This window comes from Orycteropus afer, unplaced genomic scaffold, assembly GCF_000298275.1.
Source record: "Orycteropus afer afer isolate SDZICR_OR568_19922 unplaced genomic scaffold, OryAfe1.0 scaffold00240, whole genome shotgun sequence".
NCBI classification, from domain to species: Eukaryota; Metazoa; Chordata; class Mammalia; order Tubulidentata; family Orycteropodidae; genus Orycteropus; species Orycteropus afer.
In genome coordinates this window covers 3,743,991-3,769,512 of record NW_006921827.1, presented here as the reverse complement: position 1 = coordinate 3,769,512, position 25,522 = coordinate 3,743,991, and the positions used below count along the sequence as shown (strand labels likewise).

The following is a 25,522-nucleotide window of genomic DNA, read 5'->3' as shown; positions in this document are numbered from 1 at the left end:
CCATATTGGATTTTAAAGTGACAGCATTCTCATTTGGATTCCAGGGACCTAACAATAGGCTTTGTTTGCCAAGGACAGGAGGAATATACAGGAGGCTGACAACAGGAAGGGAGACAGGTAGTGAGTGTATAAGTGCTGCCAACTAGTGAATAGAGGAGCACAGTACCCTGCTTACTTAAATAAAAATCCAAAGAAAATGAAAATTGTGGGCAAGTCACTCCAACATGCAGTCACCAATTAAATATAAATACAAAAATGTCACAATGCCTTGGAGACAACAGAGCATCACAGACCACACAAAGAAGCAAGATAAAGCAGGAGAAACAAGGGAGCAGGATACAGACCCAAAACACATCCCTGAGGAAGAAGCAGCATTAGAACTCCATGATAAAGAAATGAAGAAAATTATATTCAGGTACCTTCAACAGATTGAGAGACAGATCAAGGAAAACACTGACAAAATGGAGGAAAACACAGAACAGAGGAAACCCTAAAACAATTTTGAAAGAGAAGAACTAAATGAAAAATTAAAAACTGATATAAAATCTACAGATAGAAATCCAGAAGATTAACACTATGTTCTCAGATATAGATAACACATTGATCAGGCAAAGGAGTAGAACAGAATCAGTGGAACACAGAATTAGTGAGATTGAAGACAAACACCTCAGTACTTCTTTGGAAAAGGATCAATCAGAAAAAGATCAAAACAAAATGAAGAAAGCCTAAGGGTCATGTGGGATACCATCAAAAGGAATAACTTGCATGTAATCAGAATTCCAGAAAAAGAAGAGATAAATAAAACCACAGAGACAATTGTTGAAGACTTGTTGGAAAAAAAAATTTCCCTGATATGAAAGATGAGAATATGTGCATTCAGGAAGTCCAGTGAACCCCAAACAGGATAGACTCTAAAAGAAAATCACCAAGGCATATCATCATCAAACTCACCAAAACCAAAGGCAAAGAAAGAATCTTGAAAGCAGCACAGGAAAAACAAAAAGTTACCTACAAGGGGCAACCAATGAGATTAAGCTTGGATTTCTTGGCAGAAACCATGCATGCGAGAAGACAATGGTATGGTATACATAAAACCTTGAAAGAGAAAAATTTCCCACCAAGAATTATATATCCAGCAAATTGTCCCTCAACTATGATGGTGAAATTATAGAAATTATCTGACATTTTCAGATAAGCAGAAATTAAGGGAATTTGTTAAAACCAGACCAACCTTACAAGAGATGCTAAAGGGAGTCCTTTGGACAGAGAAGCAACAAAAGCAAACAACAACTGACCATTAGCACACATGATGACATGACCCAGAAACCAACCCAGTTATGGAAGTATCCAAAATAAATAAGCCTACAAGATTGTAAACAGGGAACCAGAGACATTGATTGACAAGTGAGGACAACTACAAACCAAAAAGAGGGAAAAAATAGTGTAGTTACAGAACTTTTAAATGATAGAGAAGTCAAGACAACTGCAAGATAGAACGGACTGTTCTAAACTTGGGAAGAAAATTATAACCTCAAAGAAAAATGATAAACCTTCACATCAAAATAAAAAGAGGACCAGCACAAATTTTAGCAAATACTAAAACAATAGCAACAAAGGAAGTGATAACACAATTCATAAACAAAACGAGCTCAGCACAAAGAAGTTTTATGGAACAAAGAAATCAGGAGCACCATGAAAAAGCACATAACAAAATGACAGCAACAAATTCATGCTTGTTGACAATTACATATCTGACAAGGGACTTATCTCTAAAATTTATAGAATTTCTCTCTAAATTTATAGAAAGCTCAAACACTTCAACAACAAAAAGGTTAACAATTCAATTAAAAAATAGGCAGAAGACACCAAAGAGGATATTCAGGTGGCCAGCAAATACATGAAGAAATGCTCACGATCAGTAGTCATGAGAGAGATACAAATCAAAACAACAAGGAGATATCATCTCACCCCAGCACTATTGGCAAATTTCAGCAGGACAGAAAATAACAAATGCTGGCAATGATGTGGAGAGATTGGGATTCCCATACACTGCAGGTAGAACTGTAACATGATACAACCACTGTGGAAAACAGTATGGCTAGTCCTTAAAAAGCTGGAATTAGAAATAGCATTTGACCCAGCAATCCCATTACCAGGTATATATCCCAAGAAAGTGAAAGTAAGGACAGCAACAGATATATGCACACTCATGTTCATTGCAGCACTATTTACAGTACCAAAAAGATGGAAACAACCTACATGCCCATCAGCAGGAGAATGGATAACCAAACCATGGTACATACACTCAGTGGATACTATGCAACCCTAAAGAATAATGTGGAATCTGCAAAACACCGCATAACAAGGAGGACATTATGCTGAGTGAAATAAGTCAGTCACAGAAGGACAGATATAGTATTAGTTAATTATTGTAAAAAGTGAAGAAAAGGTTTATATATGGAAGGAAACTTTTATTGGTTACCAGAGGTAGGAGGGGAAGGGAGGAAACACTGCCAAAAAAAAAAAAAAAAAAATGCATTGACCCTCGTCACTGTAACTAAAGTACATAAATTATATTTCAATAAAATGTATTTAAAACAAACAAAAAGTGATTAGGTTTAGAACCCACCTAACTCTGATAATGACTTGATTAACATAACGACAGAGTAACTCTGCCTACATATATGGTATTCCACATCCACAGGTTACAATTTATAATAAATATTTTATGGATATCCATAGCACTTTTTGTTTTAATCCATGTTTTAAAAAAAAAATGGCAGATAGGTTAAATTTCTTCCATTTGTTTGCTGTGAATTATCTGTGTGAAGAATTCTAAAGGGTCTTAGATTTTACTCTACAGTCAAACTAACAAGGTGGTGTAAACAGTTACAGCATGGATGTTACTAGAAGACAAGAAACTCCTCAATCAGGGAAAAAGTTTATTACTAACACCATATAGTCAGTGTATCAGCATTTTTGCCTTGGCTCTCTGAGTCCATTTCCTACAGAATTATGGAAGAGATCCAGATGATGCCTGTACATACGGTGGAGTATATTACAGGAAAATATCACTGACTTTAGGGAAACTAAATATTTTCTAATGGGCAGTAAGCACACCTGCCCTTTTTTCCAGAGAGAGAAACTATCTCATTCTCTATCATCCAAGGCTATAAACTGACTTGTCTGGAGGAAAGAGATTATTGTATATGAACATCCTTGAAATAATATTCCAGAACAAAAAGGAGTCAGTGACTCTCAAGATGTACAAAAATAGAGCCATTGAGAATTGTCTCCCAGCGGTCTGCTTATATGATTTTTATCTATTTCTATCTGGGTGTCCCTGTTTTTCCTGTTAGTTTGTATCAGCATTTTACATAATGGAAATATTAATCCTATCTTCTCTTTGCTGTCAATATTTTCCCCAAGTGTTCTGTTTTAGAGATGTACTTTGTGTGTGTGTGTGTGTGTGTGTGTGTGCATGCGCACGCACGCATTGGGTTCATATTTACAGAGCAGAATTTGTTTTACATTCAACAGTTCGTGTACCTTTGGCTTCACTCCCTGATTACCATCCCCAACTCTAACCTACTCTCCTCCTCTCCCTTCCCAGTGAAGTACATTTTTAATACAGTATCATTAATGTTTTAACAGTATAGCTGATTTCATTTATTATTTTTTTCTGATAACACTTCACCCTTTCTTTTTCAATTCCTATACCTTTATTCTGTGACCTTTTCTGTGAAGAGGATAATAAATCAATCTTCACATACCAACTGCTTTGTGTGGAAGTGTCAGAATTCCACTATTTTGTTCCCAACCATGAGACTATAACAAGTCCCCACTTTTTACTTCCCTGTTCAGTTCTGACACCAGCCACCCAGAGCTAGGTTAGATCTCACAAGTTAAAAGGACACCATCCTTCAGACTGTGAAATAGGCCAGCCACAAACTTAGGAATGCACATGACACACTTACTTGCAGTTTGCTACCACAGATTTGGGATTTTCCCACTACCCCTTTTGGTTGTGAGCTTAAGGCCCTTCCCTGAGTTCCCTCAATTTTACTTGCTGCTCTGGGTTTAGAATTCACTGGAATGACTCACAGAACTCACAAAAAATTCTGTGCTTACAATTATATGTTAATAACATTGCTAACAGTGAAAGGATATAAATCAGGATTAACATAAGGCAAAGTCCAAGAAGGTTCCCAGTATAGAATTTCTTTGTCCCAGAAAGGGCATGCTACCCTTTCTTGTGTATCCATGCTTTTCACTGGCAGGAAGCTCTTGGAACTTCAGTTTCCAGAGCTTTTATTGGCTTCATTGGAGCCTCATTGAGTGTGCAAAGTTGATTAAATCATGTCCCCATCCCTTCCTGAGGTTAGCTGACCAGGTGGTCTTTGTGGCCTGGCCAGCCCCCTCCTCATTTGTACAAATCTTAGTTTTGTCTGGAGGTTTTAGACCAGAAAGGTACCTTAATCACTGAGGAAAGTCCAAGGGTTAACTCTCAGGAACTAAGGACAAAGTACAAATCCATTTCTTTTAATAATAGTTTCTAACTTCTGTTTTTCTTGCCTGTAACATAGTGTGTAAGGCACTTGACTGCTAACCAGAAGGCTGGTGGTTCAAACCCATCAGCCACTCCTCAGAAGGAAGATGGAGCAATCTACTTCCGTAGTGATACTGCCTCAGAAACCCAAGGAAGGGTCACAAAGAGTCGGGTCCGACTCGATGGCACATAACAACAACAAGATTAAAGAGGGTTTAGGAAAAAGTGATATTATTTAATTTAAATAATTAGCCATTATTTATTTAGAGTTCCTTAGCTCCCTCTCCTTTTCCTGCCTTCTAGGGCTCCCATCTTCTTCAGCATCTCCCTCCACATTTCTAGATTGTGCAGCCTTGGGGTTATCATAGCATATATACCAGCAGACTAGAGAAACATTGCTAAGAGAGGAAATAGAGTGGTACATGTATTGCCGTTTATACTTGGCTTTCTCTTGGGTGCTCCTGAATTCCTAGAACATAAACATATCTCTAACCTCAAGCTTATGGATATTATGCTAAAAATTTAATTGATAAAAATCTATTTAAAATATCCATTTGTAAGAATATAGTCTGTGCCTTGAAGGTATCAGTTCTGTGTGTTATTTTGTAATCTTAGCATTCAGAAGTGCCCATATACATGTTGTGCTTTTTTATTTTAAAATGATTATGTGATTTTTATTTCAGGCAAATAGAAACTGCATAGCAATTGCTTCCAGCCATGACATTCAAGAATTAGATGTTTCTGGAATTCTGGCTACGCAGATCTATACTTGGGTGGAAGATGATGTGGAAATTGAAACCAAAGGGTACCCTTCTACTTTGTTTTTAATTTTGTAACTTTGCAATATAAATGATTGTATCCACTGAACTATAACTTTCAAAAGATTCTTTCAGGGAATAATACTAGATTATAAACAGAGTTGAGCCTGCTGTGTGGTAAAGAGTTAAAGAAGGGAAGTAGGAACTTCAGAAAAGGAAATTGCAGGTTAGAAGGGAAGTAAAGGTATTTGAAACTGCTTGTGTATGAAGTCATTGTCTATGAGTTAGGAATAAGAGCTGAAGAAAATTTAAATAGGAAAATAAAGTTAAATATTAAAGCTTTCAGGTCTAAAAGAAGAAATAAAGAACTGATAAGTTGTTTTCATTCTGGCTGACATACTTTTGTAGCTCAGAAGATTTTTTGGTTATACATGCTCGTGAGGATTTAACAGCTGTTCAGGGTACAACACCATACACACACAGCAATCCCGGCACTCCAATCAACATGCCATGGCTTGGTAGTACACAGACTGGCAGAGGGGCATCTGTGGTATGTATTTTTAAAAATATTTGTATTTTCATGTAAGTGTCCTATTTTTCTCTAACTTAATGGATAAAGGGTTATTGAAGACTTTTTTTATTTTTAAATCCTGAATTTTTTAATAAGTCTTATATGCTGGACATTGTACATTTTGATGATAGAGAATAAAATGCTTTCAATTGAAAAGAAAATTGAGAAAAGTCTGATAGATGAACAGAAACAGAAAATTTTCTGTAGTGATGAAGTACCTACTTGAGTCTTGATTACCTAGGATGCAATCTAGTTTTGTACCTTTAAGAGGTTCCTTATTGTTACTTAAGGTGTAGAAATTGATACACAGATACACAAAACCAAAGAACCCTAATAACATTAAATTTTTTCAATAGTTTCTTAGGTAGTGGGTTTTTCCCAGCTTCATTTCACAAGTCCTATAAAAACATCCACATATGAGGGGTGCCTTCCTTTTCCCTCCTCACCCACCAAAATATACATACATATATATGTGTGTGTGTGTGTGTGTGTGTGTATATATATATACACACACACACACACACATATATATATATATATATAGGGAGCTCTGGTAGCATAGTGCCTAAGGCACTTGACTGCTAACCAGAAGGCTGGCGGTTCAAACCCACCAGCCACTCCTTGGAAGGAAGGTTGGGCAATCCTACTTCCGTAGTGATACTGCCTCGGAAACCCAAGGAGGGGTCGCTATGAGTCGGTGCTGACTTGACGGCAAATAACAACAACATATATATATAAATTTTTTCACTAATTATTAAGAGTAAGTGTTCATGTAGAGGCTCAATCATCTTTAATAATAGCTTACACTATTTTATACTTAATGCAGTTCTTTATAACTGATAGAACCTTATGATTCTTTGAGATACATGTTACAGCTATTATTTACTTCATTCTTCAGATGAAAAGTGAGATTCAAGAAAGGTCAAGTGATTTAACTTAGGTCACCATGTCAGATTTGTGGTTTAGTTTGTTTTAAAGTCCTCCAGACCCTTAGTTCAGTGATTTTAGGTAGAAGTGTTTTGTATTAAAGAATTTGAATAGTAATGTAGTGGTTACTCAAATGAAATGTCTTGGTCATCAGTTTTTTTTTTCCAGTTGACATACTAAAATTTATTTATAGAACTAACTGATAGTATAATCTTTTAAAGGGAAACTTAAACTTAAATATTCAAATATTCAAAGGTCTGACTTGAGGGCACATAACAACAACAACATTATTTTATTAAATTATGAATAATAACAAAAAGAATACTTTGTTTTACCAGTATCTGCTATTTTGGATTGTAACCTTATCCATATCTATCTTTCCATTTTTTTTATCCTTCACCATCTTTGCTAGCCTAGTCCCTTCACTCCTACCAACTTCCATCTTCCCTACAACTTTGTTGTTGTTGTTGTTGTTATGTGCTGTTGAGTCAGACCCAATCCATAGCAACCCCTCCTTGGGTTTCCGAGGCAGTATCACTACGTAAGTAGATTGCCCCATCTGCCTTCACGTAAGTAGATTGCCCCATCTGCCTTCCGAGGAGTGGCTGGTGGGTTTGAACCGCCTGCCTTCTGGTTAGCAGTCAAGTGCTTTAGCCACTATGCTACCAGAGCTCCCTACAACTTTAGGTGAATTGAATAATTTAAAATCCAAAAGAAGAACAAAAACATGTACATGAGACTACTGCTACAAACTTGTGATAATATACAATATATGGTGCTGTATGCATTGGAAGTATTCAATAAATTAAAATTTTCCCTTTGACATATGTGTTTATTTCACTCTTATTTGAAAGATTACTTAAATCATTCAAAACATGATTTAGAAATGAATAAATAACCAGTTCCAAGCTATCAATTTAAAAGTTTATACAATTTTCTGTTTACCTTTTTTTTTTTTTTCACATGCTTCTGCCTGTCTTTTTAATCTTACACTATTCAGGATTATTCCAATAAATTTAATGGGATCAGAAAAGAATTGGCAAGAAAGGAGGTAAGACTAAATTCTTGAGGAGAATTTATTCTTAGATCCTAGATGGTGATGCAGAAAATGATGTACACTTGAATGTAAGAGCTGCTCTATTGAATGTAATTTCTGTTACCATCTTTAGTATTTTCAGCTCTCATAATGGTAGATGGAATCCAAAAATAAATAAATGGTACTTGAATTTTCAATCTCAGTTAAAATATTTAATCTTACTTTGTGTTATAATTATAAAAGAACATTTTTTCTTTGTTAACAGATGATTAAGAAAGCCATTAATAATGTCAGAAGAATGACTTCTCATCCAACTCTTCCTTACTGTAAGTTGGTAATAATGAGTAATTAATGTTTTTATTCTTTATTCTTTTGCCTTTTTTGGTCATGTGTCATGATACGGAATTTATAGAAAGATTTTATTTTCAAGTAAAAGACAGTTTCAATTGAAAGACAAAATATTTATTTATATTTCACTATTATTTGTAGAGATTGTTATCAAATAAAATATTCATTAGAATTCGATAAAAATAGAGAAAATTTTTGTTGAATTAATAGAGAAGGTTAACTTAATGTGGTATATTTTTAGCTTTTAAGTATGTATTTCTAAGCTGCTAGCATGTTTTATTTTTAAACATAGACCCCTTCCACTAAAAAACCAAACTCACTGCCATCAAGTCAGATCCAACTCATAGCGACCCCTCCTTGGGTTTCCAAGGCAGTATCACTATGGAAGTAGATTGCCCAACCTTCCTTTCGAGGAGTGGCTGGTAGGTTTGAACCGGCAGCCTTCTGGTTAGCAGTCAAGTGCCTTAGGCACTATGCTACCAGAGCTCCCATAGACTGTGGCAAATTGTAGTAGGTGATTATTGTTTTAATTATAGATTGACTGCAGTCATTTATTACTCAGACTGTAGTCATAATTTGGTCATTTATTGCCTCAGTATAATCAGTTTTAGAAGTCCCTAAATGGCACAGATTTTTAAGTGCTCAGCTACTAACCAAAAGGTTGGCTATTCAATCTACTCAGAGAGACAAGAAGAAAGGTCAGATGATCTTTCAAATGATCACAGCTATCAAAAACCCTATGGAGCACAGTTTTGCTATGAAACACGGGAGGTCATCCTGAGTCAGAACTGACTCAACAGCAGCTAGTTTGGTTTTTTGTTTGGTATAATCTGTTTATACTTTATTAATGTTTTGTCACTTTTTCTTTTATTAGTGTTAATAATAAGCATAGGAAATGGTTATTAGTAAGCCCTTGTATTCTCAGGCAGGATATATTTATTTTCAGTTAATGTTTCTAGGAGTCTTAAAAGTTTGTCTTAATTTAGCAAATAATTAATAGTGAATTTATTGGAAACATTGAAAAAGAATGGAGACAAAACTTTGAAATTAATTGGTGGGTTAGAATCTGTAATATTGCCATTTGAATATTCTATGTTTTGTTTTTTATTGTCATTTGGGTGGTTTACAGAGAAAATTCATTTTCCATTCAACAGTTCATACACATTTTATTTTATGACATTGATTGCAATCCCCACAATGTAACAACTCTGTTCCCATTTCCTCACTTTGATTCCTTTTCCCTGTGTCCTTCTATCTTATGCATTCCTACCCTTTAAGCCTTCTTCCTGTGCAAAAGCTACCCTTCCGATCTCCCATGATTGACTGTTTAAGAAGTATGTACCTCTCTAGTGTTACTATTCACTTTATAGGCCTGTCTGTTGTTTAGCTGATAGTTGAACCATGGGGGTATATTATATGTTCAGTTCCAGGCTTGAAGGGTGTCTAAGGGCCATAGTCTCAGGGGTTTCATCAGTCTCTGTCTAACCAGTAATCCTGGTCTTTTTTTATGATTTTGAGTTTTGTTCCACATTTTTCTCCCAGTCTATGCAGGATCTGTAATTGTGATCCCTCTCCAAGTAATTAGCAGTAGAAGCCAGGCACCATCCAGTTCTTCTGGTCTTATAGGCTGAAATTCCCATGGTCCAGTAGTCTCTCAGACTAATTGTTTCCATGTATCTTTGATTTCCTTCCTCTTCTTTGCCTCAGAAGAGGAGAGACCAATTGTTGCATCTTAGGTGACCATTCACAAGCTTTTAAGACCCTACTCACTAGTCACCAAAGCAGGATGTCGAACAGTGTTTTTGTATAGTATGTTATGCCAGTTGAGCTTGATGTCCCCCACATTATGTGAGTTTTTAAGTTGTAGCCTTCATCAAGTTGCCTTGCAACATAGTAACAAAAATAGTGCATGTTATTTAAGATGTAATCATGTCCCTCCAATCTTAGATAATTTTTACTATGTTTTCTCAAGGGATTCTGGTAAAATTAAAATTGACAAAATTAATGTTCTTTTCTACTTAATTAACATAAGTGCTATAATTATCTTTACCAAAGTTTAATACCAATGTCTAAAAAAATGGTTCAATGTAACTGTATATTCAAAATGAAGAGAGTAACTTTGCTCCTTGTATTCGAAGTAAAAGATTAGTCTGTTTTCACTACATTGCATTTATTCAAGACTAAGAAATGTATAGCTTTCATCCACAAGTAAATCTAATGTGAAGTGAGAACTAAAAACTAGTTATGAAGTCTGTAGAGTAAGGAGTCAAACATGTTTTATACACAAAGCTTAAATAACGATATAACGATATTTTAGATAGTGCTTCCTATTGTTATTAGATTCTATTAAGTCCGATCTGACTAATACCAACCCTCCATGCAGCAGAATGAAACACTGTCTGATCCTTCACGATCATCACAGTCTTTGCTATGCTTGAGCCCCTTGTTGCAGCCAGTGTGTCAATCCATGTTTTGGGGGATCTTCCTCTTTTTCATTGACCCTCTACTCTACTAAGCATGATATCCTTCTCCAGGGACTGGCCCCTCCTTATAACATGACCAAAGTAAGAGAGACAAAGTCTGGCCATTCTCACTTGTAAGGAGGGTTCCAGATGTACATCTTCCAAGACAAGTTTGTTCATTCTTCTGGTAGTCCATGGTATATTCTGTTCCTTTTGCCAACACCATAACTCAAATGTACTCCCTACAGCATTGCTTAAATTTATCTTTCTGCCATAGAGATTGGAAGTTTCCTGGGATGTTGATGGGACCTCATTTTTTTCTCAACCTCTTAGTACATATCCTGAGAGTTGACTGGTTTGTAGTGAATGTCCTCTTAAAAAAAACCACTGGTCCTGCTGACTCAGGACCATAGTATTGGGGGACTCCAAGCTCAATTGGCACAATATAGTACAAAAAAAATCCTGTTCTGCAACCTATTTTGGTGACTAGCAACCGAGGTCTTAAAAGCTTTTGACAGGTCATCTGAGATGCAACTAATGGCCTCCTCTCATCCGAAGCAAAGAAGAGTGAAGAAAATCAAGGGCGTTTGGAAACAGTTAGTGCCCAGCTACCAATGCCAACCACTCAGGAAGGGAGCAAAACTGGAGATCCTGGATAGAATGGGAGGAAAAATGTGGAACAAAATTCACAAACACAATAACGACCAGAATTACTGGTCAGATGGAGTCTGGTGGGACCCTCAAGACTATGGCCCTAGAATACCCTTCAGCCTGGCATAGGACTCACTCCCAAGGATTAGCTCTCAGCTGAACAGTAGAAAGACTTACATGCAGAACAACCAACCCAGGGCGATGCACCTATTCTACAGAAATACACCTCTTGGAGCCATTGGCCATGGGACACCAGAGGGACAACTTTCACATGGAGGGAAAGCTGGACAGACAGGAGTGCACAAATTAAGGGCACAGGGAGTGGGGGGCATAGTGAAGGGAGCGGAAAGAGAGTGAGTTATGGTTGGGGGTGGTAATCGATATGAAATCAAATGTACATGAACTGTTGAATGTAAAACAAATTTTGCTCTGTAAATTTGCACCCAAAGCACAATTACAAAAAAATATATAAATATATAAAATGAAAGACCCCAAAAAAATAAATAAAAAGAACCCCAACTGCGAAGGTAATTAATTAACGTATTTTCAAAGGTGTTAAGTAACATCAAATCACCTCTCTTTTGGAATAAGTACATTATCTATTCAGAGAACACTATGACTAACAAACAGACTTAAAATGTTAAAAGTTAAGTAAATTAATCAGTGGATTTTTTTTTTCCCAGAATATCTCTATTTCATGAACAGTTCCCACAGATAGTAATTTAGTTCAACAATAAATACTTTTTATGCAGTAGAACGAGACAGAAATTTAAAAAATCTTATTCTGAGGTACAAATACCTTAATATAGCTCCTTTCCCTCCTTGGAACAGATCTTTTAAAAACTCTTAGTCATTAGAAGCTAATTTTTGACTTCTACTCTAAAGAAACTTTTAGAAATCAAGCTAATATATGCATACTTTCCCGAGATAATTTATTTTCTCTTTGAAAATGGTTAATATCATTTCCCTTTTCAGTACATATTTATTGAAATCATATTATATGGTAAGTTCTGTATGTGCCTAGCCGAGTAAAAATGATGAAAGGGATCACAGTCTTCAGCCTCAGAGAATTCAAAATCTAATAGGAAAGAAAAATAAGTACTGTAATACCTTATTTTATATATAAAGTACATAGAACTGGAAGTTAAAGAAAATCTAGGTTCTGAACTGAAATACTTGTCTCTTATAGGCAGGTCACTCATTCTCTCTGGATATGAGTTTTATAATCTGTAGTGGGAGAGGGTTAGATTCAATTAGAAATTGAAAAGAAGAAAGAGTGATTTTTTTTTCAATATCAATATATCAAGGTTTTTAAGGATGTAGTTAACCTTTTCTTTATGATGTAACATTCTTCAACTGTCAGTGAGCCATGTTTGCCCAAACAACATCATTATGTTATTGTGTTGGTTGCCATGGAGTTGGTTTCAACTCATAGCGTCTTAATGTGTAACATTAATGAAATGTTACCTGGTTGTGTACTGTCTTCATGATTGTTGGCATGTTTGAATCCATTGTTGTGGTCATTGTATTTCATTTCATCGAGGGTTTCTGACTTTTTGCTGACCTCTACTTTATCAAACATGATATCCTTTTCTAGGAAAAACTTTTTTTTAAGGGAATTTTTCATTTTACATGTGAGCTACAGTAAAACTTGCAAAAGCTGGAAATTGTGTAAAGAGGAAACCTGTCAGAGAAAGAAAACTCAAATATTTCCCACTAATAGACAGCAATAGAAAAGTGGTAAGATTGTACTCTGTCAAATGCAGAAAGCTTGTGAGACCTGGATAAACCAGGATATCCCATTGAGTTCTGGCTCTCACAGGTTTTATTGTATTAATAATTAGGGATTTTCTTCAAATAAATAAAACTATATGTAATATTGGGAGCTCTGGTAGTGTAGTGCCTAAAGGCACTTGACTGCTAACCAGAAGGCTGGCAGTTCAAGCCCACCAGCCACTCCTCGGAAGGAAGATGGGGCAGTCTACTTCGGTAGTGATACTGCCTCGGAAACCCAGGGAGGGGTCGCTATGAGTCAGGTCCGACTCGATGGCATATAACAACAACAATGTAATGTTAGAAAAATTTGAATGGTTTTTAAATTCAGCTAGCTCAATTTATTTTTCTTATTAAGCTAATCAGGTCTGTTGGAGGAAGAAGGGAAGTCAGCAACCCCCGTCTCAAGAAATTCTACTCCCCTTCTACCCCAGCCCAATGATAAAGCATTTCAAAATAATTAAAGTTGATTTATCTTAAATACTTGGTAGGAAATGAGGAAATATTTAGCTAATAAGTGATGAGCAATTTACTAGATCCTTTATATTTGTTAGGAACTCTCGTGGCACTTTGGCTAAAGCATTGGGCTGCTGACTTAAAGGTCAGTGGTTCAGACCCAGAGGTATCACGGCAGAAAGATGAGACCATCTGCTTCCATAAAGATTTACAGTCTTGGAAACCCTATGGGGCAGTCCTACTCTGTCCTAAAGTGTCACTGTGAGTCAGAATTGACTCTTTGGCCATGGGTTTGGTTTTATATACATTAATATACTTTCCCACTCTGCCTATACCACATTAATACTGGTAATTGCACGTGAATGTTTGTTATGTTACATATATTTCTAAGTGCTTTATATAAATTATCTCATTTAAGTCTCCTAAAAATATCCAGTGACTTATATCTCATTATTCTCCCTTTACAGATAAAGAAAATAGGCTCAGAGAAATTAAGTTTCCTAGTATCATATAATCAGTAAATTTGTAAAGGGAAGAATTAGTAATTATTTAGCTTGATAATATTTTTCAACGAAACATAATGTATATTTGAGATATCAAGGTAATTAGTATAACTTTTGAAAATGATGCCTAGCATTTGATTTTTTTTTAAAAGAGACAAATGTGTAAATTTAAGTATTAATTGCCTGACTTATAAAAGATTGGTTTTTTAGCAATCCCAAAGGAGCTGTGGTGATGTAATGTTGAAAGCATTTGGCTGCTAAAAAATAAGGTTGGCCATTTGATCCCAACAGCCACTCTGCAGGAGAAAGATGAGGTAGTTTGCTTCCATAAAGATTACAGCCTATGGGGGCAGTTCTGCTTCATCCTAATGGGTCTCCATGAGTCAGAATCAACTTGATGGCAATAGGTTTTGTTTGTTTGTTTGTTTTTAGCAATCTCAAGAATCTGTTGTATTAAGAAGTTATCATAAAAATTATTTACTAAAGGTATTAAAAACACCTGAGATAATTTAAAAGAGAAAGGCAATTTGTCTGAGTTAAATAGTTCTCTTGCTTTGAGGATATATTCTCAGTCAAATGAAAGTACATGAAATTTTGTTTTTGTGATGAAGATTATTCAAGTGAATTTCATACAAAAATAGATTGATAGAAATGACCATGAATTAGTTTTTGGGTATTTCTTCCATAAAGATTTTCACATTGGATTTGAAAAAAAAAAAAAAAAATTACCAGACATGCTTGAAATGAATTTGCGATTTTTTCCCTCTTACAATGCAGATCTGACAGGAGCTCAAGATGGAAGTGTCAGAATGTTTGAATGGGGCCATTCTCAACAAATAACCTGTTTTCGATCTGGTGGCAATTCAAGAGTTACAAGAATGAGATTTAACTATCAGGGAAATAAGGTAGTATTTGGAAATGTCAATGGGAAAATGCTTGTATTAGAGGTTTGTAAACATTAATAGTTTGAATTTCTAAAGAGAATAGCTCATTGCGCTAGTTCTGTTGTTATGAAAAAAAATACGAGTTTTTTTTAATACTCTCAAAGAACACTTAAATTCACTTGCTTATTCCTAGAGGTACATTGTTGTGTTTGTACCTTAAAATTTACTTAAATGACTTTTAAGGACTAAATGATTGTGAAAGACACATTTTTTATTAATAAGTGCTTTCCCTTGCCATCACAGTATGGTCCAGCACTAAGTAGCAAGTATTATTTGGGAGCTTGTTGGAGTGTGGGGTATTGTCCCCAACCCAGACATACTCAGTCACCATCTGCAATTTATGCAGATACTCAAATAATTTCAGTATGTGCATTAAAGTTTTGAGAAGCATTGCTCTGGAGAAGGGCATCGGCAACCTATGGCCTGACCACTTTTGTTGGAACATTGCTCTACCTATTACTCATATATATGGTTTCTATGGCTACTTCCCACTGTAACAACACACTTCAAGAGGACAGGTACCATATGGCTAGCAAGCCTAAAACATTTACTATCTAGCTCTTTAATAGAAAGTTTGCGAAGCTTTCCTCATAAAACATCCCTTACTGTCTTTGCTCTTCATTGTCTACCAGTTCCTCAGACTATCTCCCTGCCCTAGTGTCTAACTAGCACTATTAAAAGGCAAATCAACCTCCTCTTTGTCTTTAGGGTCATACTTCACTAAAAACTACTCATACCTTTGGCTGATGGTACACCTTGCCTTTCCTTTTCCTTCAATCTCCCAACCTCTCCTCACATATAACTTGTTTCATGGTGTGCTGTGACCTTCTTTTCTACTATGTTTATCATATGAGTTTATTTCCATTTCAAAAAAGTCAATAATACTTTTTTAATATAGGTAGGAAGCAAAATTTTGAAAGTGTATAACTTCTTAAAGCAATTAGCAATAATCTTTGCATTTAAAAGGAAATTAAAGAGATTTTATACAGAGGCCTTTAGAATTTTACAATAATTTCAGATGTATTATTATCAATATCCTTTGTCCTTTTATATTTTTCCATCAGTATTATATTCTTTGTAGTTAATCTCAGTACCTCAACTCTTATTTCTAATTCCTCCTAAATGTTACCAACAAAGTTGTATCACAAACAACATAATTATATAACTATAATATAAATGAGGTTATATATGGCTTCTTTTTTTTTTTTTTAACTTTTTATTGTGACTTGGGTGAAATTTTACAAAGCAGATTCGTTTTACAGTCAATAGTTCATACACATTTTGTAACACTGGTTACGTTCTTCGCAGTGTAACAGCTCTCCTCCCACTTCCTCTTCTGTGGTTACCCTTCCCCTGTGTCCTTCTTGCCTATGCATTCTTGCTTTTTTCCCTGTGCAAATGCTGCCCTTCTGATCTCCAATGGTTGATTTTTCTCAGGAGTACATCTACCTAGTGTAGGTGTTCAGCTCTTAGGCATGTCTGTTTGGCTGAGAGTTAAGCAATGGGAGTGAGTTCAATTCCAAGCCCAAAGGATGTTTCAGGGTCATAGTCTCAGGGTTTTCACAAGTCTCTATCAGACCAGTAAGCCTGGTCCTTTTTATAATACTGAGTTTTGTTCCACATTTTTCTCCCACTCTATCCACCATCTGCAATTGTGATCCCTTTCCAAGTGTTTGGCATTTGTAGCCAGGCACTATCTAGGTATTTGCAATGAATAAGTCATTGCTCTTGCAAAATTTTATCATGCAGTCTCCAGAATCATTTCTATCAGTAAGGGCATACTTTCCAACTACTGGTCCATCTTCTTTGTTTCCAACTTCACATTCCAGTAATTATCAGTGCATCTTGATTGCATGTTTTGTCAATTTCAGATTGCAAACATTGGCAAAAATTTTTACTTCTATATCTTTGGTGTTAGTGGTTGGTGCGTAAATTTGAATAATAGTCATATTAATTGGTTATCCTTGTAGGCGTATGGATATTATCCTTTCACTGACAGTGTTGTACTTCAGGACAGATCGTGAAATACTGTTTTTGATGATGAATGTGACACCATTCCTGTTTGATTTGTCCTGGTATGGTAGACCGTATGTTTATCTAATTCAGAATGACCAGTATCAGTCCGTTTCAGCACACTAATGCCTACAATATCAATCTTTATTCATACCATTTCGTTTTTCATGACTTCCAGTTTTCCTAGATTCATACTTCATACATTCTATGTTCCAATTATTAGTGAATATTTGCAGTGTTTTCTCTGATTTTGAGGCATACCACATAAGTAAATGAAGGTCTTGAAAACTTTACTCCATCTCTACATCTCTGAGGAAGATTCTACCTTGAGGAAGCACCTCTTCCCCAGTCACTTAAAGTGCCTTGAGACCTGACTGTCTCATCTTCCAGCACTGTTTAACAGACAGTGTTCTCTGCTATTCCTGAGGTTTTCACTGGCCAAATGTGGATTGCCACGGTTTCCTTCTTAGTCTGACTTAATCTGGAATCTGTCCGCCATAGGTGACCCTGTTGGTATTCTTGTGGCATAACTTCCAGCATCACACCAACATGCAAGGCATCACAGTATGACAAACTGACAGATGTGTAAAAATAAATAGCACTTTTTATAATAGAGAAAATGTGAAATTGTCTAAGGGAAATGTTAAAATATTTTATAATACAACAGCATAAAAATAAGATAGATTTATATCTACCTATATGGAAAGATGTCTGTAATAAGTCAAAAATGTAATTGTGGAACAGTGTATTATCATCTAAATGTTTAAGAAAAAAAAGACTTGTATGTGTGAATGTTTGAATATTCATAGAAATGATTCTAAAGGGGAAAACATCAAATTGTTAATAATTGTTAGACCTGGAGCAGGGGAGGGCGGGAGTCCAAAGTAGACATTTGTTTATTTTATTCATATTATATATGCATTATTTTATGATCTATAGAAGCTCTGGTGGCTCAGTTGGTTAAAGCATTTGGCTACTAACCAAAAGGTTAGCAGTTCAATCCCACCAACTGATCCACAGGAAAAAAAGTAAGGCAGTCTGCTTCTGTAAAGATTTATAGCCTTGGAAACCCTATGGAACAATTCTGCTGTGCCCCATAGGGTCACTCTGAATCGGCATCAACTCAAAGATGGTGGGTTGGTTTTTGATCTATAGAAGAAAGGTTAAGCAGTCATACTCAAAGACTTATTTTTGAAGTCTTCACAATTAAAATTGTGGAATTTTTATACTATGATATTCCTTGTTTTGTTTTACTTTTTAGTGTTGTTTACATGTTCACCTTATTGTATGTTACTGGAAGCCCTTGTTTTGTTTTTTCCCCAGAATGAACAATGTTTTCTATCTTAAATATGATAAAAATTGGTCACATGAATTAATATGTAAATGAAGAACTCTAGTTTTGGAATAGTTAAGGAAAATATACACAGTATACTGTGGGTTAGTATAGTAGAATATGTATCTCATATTTATGTCATTTATGTTTACACTGTAACTTTTTTTTTTATAGTAAGAAGTGGGTCCATACACAGGTAAAGTGAAAAGTCAAAAAGTTTACCAATTAAATGTTTAAAAGTTAATATAGAAGAGTCAGAATGAGGATAAAAATATTAAGTCTGAGCTGTTTTATTTGTATTAAAACTTTTCCACTTTTTTTTCTATCAGTTTGGTATAGTTGATGCTGATGGATATTTAAGTTTGTATCAAACAAACTGGAAATGTTGTCCAGTTACTGGAAGCATACCTAAGCCATACCTGGTAAGCCAAAAATTTTAACTTTAAAAAAACATGAATTTTTATTTTAAAAATACCAAGGCTGGAAATATTAAAGCCAATAAATAAAATCCTACTTATTGAATTGACTCAATGGCAGTGAGTTTGGTTTTTTATTTTGAGTCCTACATATTAAATCAGATTGCTATAAGCGCCTTTCCTTGTATTATGTGAAAATTTCTGTGTGAAATACAAAATATCCCTAGTCTTTCGTAATTTGGAATTAACCTACATAGAGCCAAAATAATAGCTACAGAGAACCATGCAACTTGTGGGTCACTTAAGCCTTTTTCCAACCCCACTAAGCTGCCATGGGTATTATATGTAAATACAAGGATCCACAGACCAGAGCCTCTCATTCTTTTTCTGCAGTTATCCCTTAGGAAGGAACAGTGTAGATAGGACATCCTATAACTGGTGTAATACTATTTTTTTTTTCCTATCTCTTTAAAAAAATACATTACTACATTTCTACTAAGGGTTATGCAGCCTTAACAAATTTCTACAACTTAATAAAACTATATTTATATTTGCTCTTCATTGAAGCTCCTTACAAGACTAAGCAATACCTGGTAGAAGCAGTTAAGAATATGGCTCAAAGGTATATGAGAGTTTTTAGTATTACTCTTACAACTTTTCTAAAGTTTGGGCAGCGGGAGTACAAAAGGGTTTAGTAAGCCACAAAAACTGTACAGTCAGTTTTTGAGTAATACGTCTACCTGGAATTTAAATCTTCAATGCCTACATTTGTTTTTTATAACCATTGCAGACTTGGCAGTGTCATAACAAAACAGCCAATGATTTTGTCTTCGTTAGTTCCTCCTCTCTGATAGCCACCGCTGGTCTTTCAACAGACAATAGGTAAGACATCATAGCTGAAGTGTATGTATGTGTAACTGATTCTATTATTTTTATTATTGCTTCTTTACCTTCTTAAGAATTTTCTCATAATTATACCATTAAGTATTTTTATTAGAAATATTGGCTTCTTATTCTTTTTTTTCTTTTTTAATTGTGATTCGGGTGAAAGTTCCCAGAGCAGATTCGTTTTCCATTCCTTCAGCAATTCATACTCATTTTGTTTTGTGAAATTCATTGTATTTCCCACAGTGTAAGGGCACTTTTCACACTAAACTCCCTGTGTTTACCATTTCTCTTTGTCCTTCTTTCCTGTCCCTTCCTGGCTTCTTAGCTTTGCCCTGGGGCAAATGTTGCCCTTTTGATCTCCTATGGTTGACTGTTCTAAGGAATAATACCTTTCTGGTGCTGTTCATTTTATATGCCAATCATTTGGCTGACAGTTGAGCCATAGGGAATGAGTATCAGTTCCCAGATTGAAAGGTGTCTAAGGGCCATAGTCTTAGAGGTTCTACCAGTCTCTGTCAAACCACTAAGCCTGGTCTTTTTTATGATTTTGAATTTTGTCTCACATTTTGTCCTACTTAACAGAGAGCTCCAATTCTGATCCCTTTCAGGGTGGTCAACAGTAGTAGCTAGGCACCATCTAGTTCTTCTGGTCCTAGGGTTGTGGAGTCTGAGATTCACATGATCCATTAGTCCTTTGGACTAGTGGTTTCCTTGCATGTTTGATTTTATTCACTCTCCTTTGTTCCCAGACAGGGCCCCCCCAACAGTTGTACCTTAGATGGCCACTCACAAGCTTTTAAGACCCTAGTCGCTACTCAGTCAGGAGATACAGCGTTGTCTATGTGGACTGTTTTATGTCAGTTGACCTTAGTGTCCCCTACAGCTATGGTCCTGATCCGCCATGCCCAATAACTTATTCCTGTAAGGTTCTGGTTATAACAAAGAAGTTGTCATCACTTTGCCTCCTCTGTGCTCTACTATATTCGTGGATGTATTTGCAGCACTTTTAAACACAAATGTAGAAATATTCTCTGTCAAACTTATATATTTATATTTATATATATATATATGTATGTATATATATATGTATATATACACATATGCATGGGTGTAGTCCTTCCCATTCACCTTCCCATGCCTGTTCAGTTTGTATCCACTTGTGAATTATTGTTATTACTGTTATTGCAAGATTGTGTATGTAATAGTATTTGGCTTTGTTGCCTTTACCTTTGAGCTCTTCCCAATGTCTTCCTCTGCCTTGATCATAAAAGGCAGTAAAAGCTGGTCTCATTCACAACATAAAAAAGTTTGCTTTGTCCACAAATAGGTCTTCTGCTATTTGTGTACATCAGTCCAACTTTTGGGAAATCGATGACTACAAAATGTAGTTGTCATATTCACTCTTCATATGGTGGTATTTATAAATACCTGTTACCTAAAGTTACTCACTTTTATAAGGTAGTATTTTTTAATTTGTGTCAAAATAATCTATGAATATTTTGGTTTCTTATATTTAGTGCTTTTCTAAATTTAGGAGCCTTCTGTGAAAGTATAATTTTAAGTGTTAATGTAATTATGAGAAACGATCTTTTCTACTTCCTAGAAACGTATGTTTGTGGGATACTCTTGTTGCACCTGCCAACAGTTTAGTCCATGGTAAGTTTTGAAAAGCTTTTTATAAATTTTGGAGGTCAGTAAATTCATAAATCAAAATTATATTTAAATGGATTTTTTGAGAGGGTTGCACGCTATTTTGATATGTTTTGTAAATATTTATTTTAGTAAAAAATGCATGCGAAGCATTTTCCATTTGAACCATCTTTTTGTTTGTTTTTCAGTTTTTATTGTGATTTGGGTGAAATTTAACAGAGCAAATTCATTTCCATACAATAATTCACACACATTTTGTTTCATGGCATTGACTGCTGTCCCCACAATGTAACTGCTCTTTTCCTACTTCCTCCCTGTAGTTACCTCTTCCCTGTGTCCTTCCTTCCTATGCATTCCTGCCCCCTGAGCTGTCTCTTTATGCAAATACTGCCATTCTGTTCTCCCATGATTGATCCTTCTCTAAAGAATGTATCTACCTGATGTCACTGTTTACCCTATATGCCTGTCTATTGTTTGGCTAGAAGCCATAAGAGTGATTTCAATTCCAGATCTGAAGGGTAACTAGGGGCCATAGTCTCAAGCGTCTCACCAGGCTCTATCAGACAAGTAAGCCTGGTCTTTTTTTTTTATGATTTTGAGTGTTGTTCTACACCCACTCTATCCAGGATCCCCTACACTAATCCCTTTCTGAGTTGTCAGCAGTGGTAGCTGGGCACCATCTAGTTCTGGTCTCATGGTCTTGAACTGAGCTGAGGTTCATGTGGTGCACTATTCCCTTCTCCTGTTTCCATGTGTCTTTAGTTTTCTTCATTCTTCTCTGCTCTGGACAAGGAGGGAACCATTGTTGCATCTAGATGGCCACTTGCAAGCTTTCAAGACCCCAGGCCCTACTCACCAAATTAGGATGAAGAACAGTGTTTTTGTGTAGTGTGTTATGCCAATTGAGCTTGATGTCCCCTGCAACCATGGTCCCAAGGCCACAGGTCCAACTTCTCACTCACTCAGGGTGATTGGCTGTGGTTCAGAAGTTATCATAACTTTGCCTGTTTTTAGCTCTATTATATATATAGACATTATTACAGCACATACAAATATGTATGTAGAAATACCATCTGCCAACCTTATATAAGGTCATGGGTATATTCCCTTTTGCCTAATATACCTGATCATTCAGACTCTCTACCCATCTATTTGCCCATAGGATAATGTTTGTTATCACTGATAATACATTATTGTATTTATGAAAGGGTTTATCTTTGTTGTCTGTACTTCTTGTGCACCTGTGTCTTCTATTCCTTAGTGTTATAGTGTTGGTCACTCACTTTTGGTGTATTGCCTTTCCTTTCATCCAAATCAATACTTGTCTCTATCTATCTAGCAGTGAGTGTTTCCTCCCCTTCCCTCCCCTCCCCTCCCTGGTAACCAACAAAGAAAGTTTCCTTCTATATGTAAACCTTTCCTTGACTTTTTACAATAGTGAACTAACACAATATTTGTCCTTCTGTGATTGACTTATTTCATGCATCATAATGTCCTCCAGGTTCATCCACGTTATGCAGTAGTTCACAGATTCTGCATTATTCTTTAGTGTTGCATAGTATTCCATTGTGTGTATATACCATAGTTTGGTATCCATTCATCTGTTGTTGTTGGGCACTTAGGTTGTTTCCAGCTCTTTGCTATTGTGAGTAATACGGTGATGAAGGTGGGTGTGCATGTATCTGTTCATGTCCTGACTATCACGTCTTTAGGATATATACCTAGTAATAGGATTGCTCGATCCAGTAGTATTTCTATTTCCAACTTACTAAGGAATCACCATGCTGATTTCCACAGTGATTGTGTCATTTTACAGTCCTATCAGCAGTGTATGAGAGTCCCAATCTCTCCACATCCTCGCTAGCATTTGTTATATTTGTCTTGTTGAACTTTGCTATTAGTGCTAGGGTGAGATGATTTACATCTCTCTGATGGCTAATGAGGAGCTCTGGTAGCATAGTGCCTAAGGCACTTGACTGCTAACTAGAAGCCTAGCGGTTCAAACCCACCAGCCACTCCTCGGAAGGAAGATGGGGCAGTCTACTTCCGTAGCGATACTGCCTCAGAAACCCAAGGACAGGTCACTATGAGTCGGGTCCAACTCGACGGCACATAACAACAACAACAACAACAAATGGCTAATGATCACTAACATTTCTTCATGTGTTTATTGGCTGCCTGAATATCTTCTTTGGTGAAGTGTCTGCTCATGTCTTCTGCCCATTTTTTAATTGGATTGTTTGTCTTTTTGATATTGAGATGTGGTAGTTTTCTATAGATTTTAGATATAAGTCGTTTGTCAGATGTGTCATTGCCAAATATTTTTTCCCAATCTGTAGGTTCTCCTTTTCTCTTTTGGAGAAGTCCCTTGGCACACATAAAAATTTAAATTTTAGAAGGTACCAATCATCAAGTTTATCTTCTGCTGTTTGTGTGGTTTGGGTTATGCTTGATAGTCTATTTATGCCATAAACTAGGACCCCTAAGTTTGCCCCAATTTTTTCTTTGGTGAACTTTATAGTTTTAGGTTTCACATTTAAGTCATTGATCCTTCTGGAGTTAGTTTTTGTGTATGGTATAAGGTATAGATCTTGTTTCATTTTTCTGCAAATTGATACCCAGTTGTCCCAGCACCATTTGTTAAAGAAACTATCTCTTCCCCATTTAATGTATTTTGTCCCTTTATCAAAGATCAGCTGACCATTAGGTGGATGGATCTATTTCTGGGTTCTCAATTCTGTTCCAGTGGTCTGTGTGTCTGATGTTGTTACATTATCAAGCTGTTTTGACAACTGTGGCTGTATAGTAGGCTATAGATCCAGGAGTGTGAGACCTCCTACTTTGTTGTTGTTCTTCAGTAAAGATCTCTGAGATCTCTTTCCTTTCCATATAAAATTAGTGATTGGTTATTCTATATCCTTAAAGAATGTTGATGGGATCTGGATTGGGATTGCATTGAATGTATTCATTGCTTTGGGTAGTATTGACATTTTCACAATGTTCAATCTTCCTGTCCATGAGCATGATATGTTCTCCCATTTATGTAGATCTGTTACAATTTCTTGAAGTAGTGTTTTGTAGTTTTCTTTGGATAGGTCTTTTGTGTCCCTGGTAAGATTTATTCCCAAGTGTTGTATACTTTTGGTAGCTGTTGAATTCCTGATCAGAGAGTTCCAGTGTTTCTTCTTCCTCTGGGAGGTTTTCGAGGTCTCCATCCTGGTCCTTTGTGTCTACTACTTTATCTTGCTTCTTTGTGTGAAGTGGGATAGTCATTTGTCTCCTAGACATTGATGTCATTGTATTTATGTTTCATTGATGATTGTATGTTGCTGTGATTCACCCAAGGTTTTTTTTTTCTTTATTTTGTTTTGATATATCTGAATGACCCTGGTACTATGCTCCTCTATTCTCTATTCTCTAGTTGGCAGCACTTAGGCACTCACCACCTGTCTCCTGGTGGGTGTGATAGAAAATGAAAGTATGTACAGAGATCCCTTTTAGCTGTTTGTAAAGAGCAGTTAAGCATGAGTTGGGCTGGTATTGGCTACCATCTATCATTGGTTAGGAGCTCTGGTAGCATAGTACCTAAGGCACTTGACTGCTAACCAGAAAGCTGGCAGTTAAAACCCACCAGCCACTTCTTTTTTGTTTGTTTGTTTGTTTGTTTTTTCTTTTTTTATTATTATTATAATTTGGGTGAAGATTTACAGAGCAAATTCACTTTCCATATAGCAATTTACATATACTTTATCTCATGACATTGACCACAGTTTACCACGATGCAACAGCTCCCCTCCCATTTCCTCCCCATAGTTACCTCTTCCCAGTGTCTATCCCTCCATGGACTCCTGCCCTCTGAGCAGTCTCCCTGTGCATAGGCAGCCCTTCTTTCTCAATGATTGTTCTCTCCAAGGAGTGTATCTACCTCAGGTAAATGTTCAACTCATATGCCTGTCTTTTGTTTGGCTGGAAACCACAGGTGTGGATTTAATTCCAGACCTGAAAGGCAGCTAGGGGCCATAGTCTCAGTGGTTCCACCAGGCTCTGTCAGACCAGCAAACCTGGTCCCCCCCTTTTTTTTTCTCCAAATGATTTTGAGTTTTGTTCCACATTGTTTTCTCTCTCTATCAAGGATCTGCTACACAGATCCCCTTCCAAGTGAATGACAGTCAGTGGTAGCCGGACACCATCTAGTTCTTCTAGTCTCATAGTCATATAGGCTGCAGATTGGATGGTGTACCAGT

The 25,522-nt window shown here is 36.2% G+C and overlaps 1 protein-coding gene across 1 annotated transcript in view; it reads left to right on the top strand.

Moving 5' to 3' along the window:
- Positions 1–25,522, top strand: part of DMXL1 (Dmx like 1) — a 302,187-nt gene that overhangs the window by 270,319 nt on the left and 6,346 nt on the right. The window contains exons 36-42 of the mRNA XM_007949162.2: positions 5,233–5,354; positions 5,716–5,857; positions 8,107–8,167; positions 14,812–14,939; positions 18,654–18,746; positions 19,531–19,622; positions 21,232–21,284. Of these exons, the coding sequence (XP_007947353.1) occupies positions 5,233–5,354; positions 5,716–5,857; positions 8,107–8,167; positions 14,812–14,939; positions 18,654–18,746; positions 19,531–19,622; positions 21,232–21,284 (691 nt within the window). The remainder of the gene's footprint in view (positions 1–5,232; positions 5,355–5,715; positions 5,858–8,106; positions 8,168–14,811; positions 14,940–18,653; positions 18,747–19,530; positions 19,623–21,231; positions 21,285–25,522) is intronic.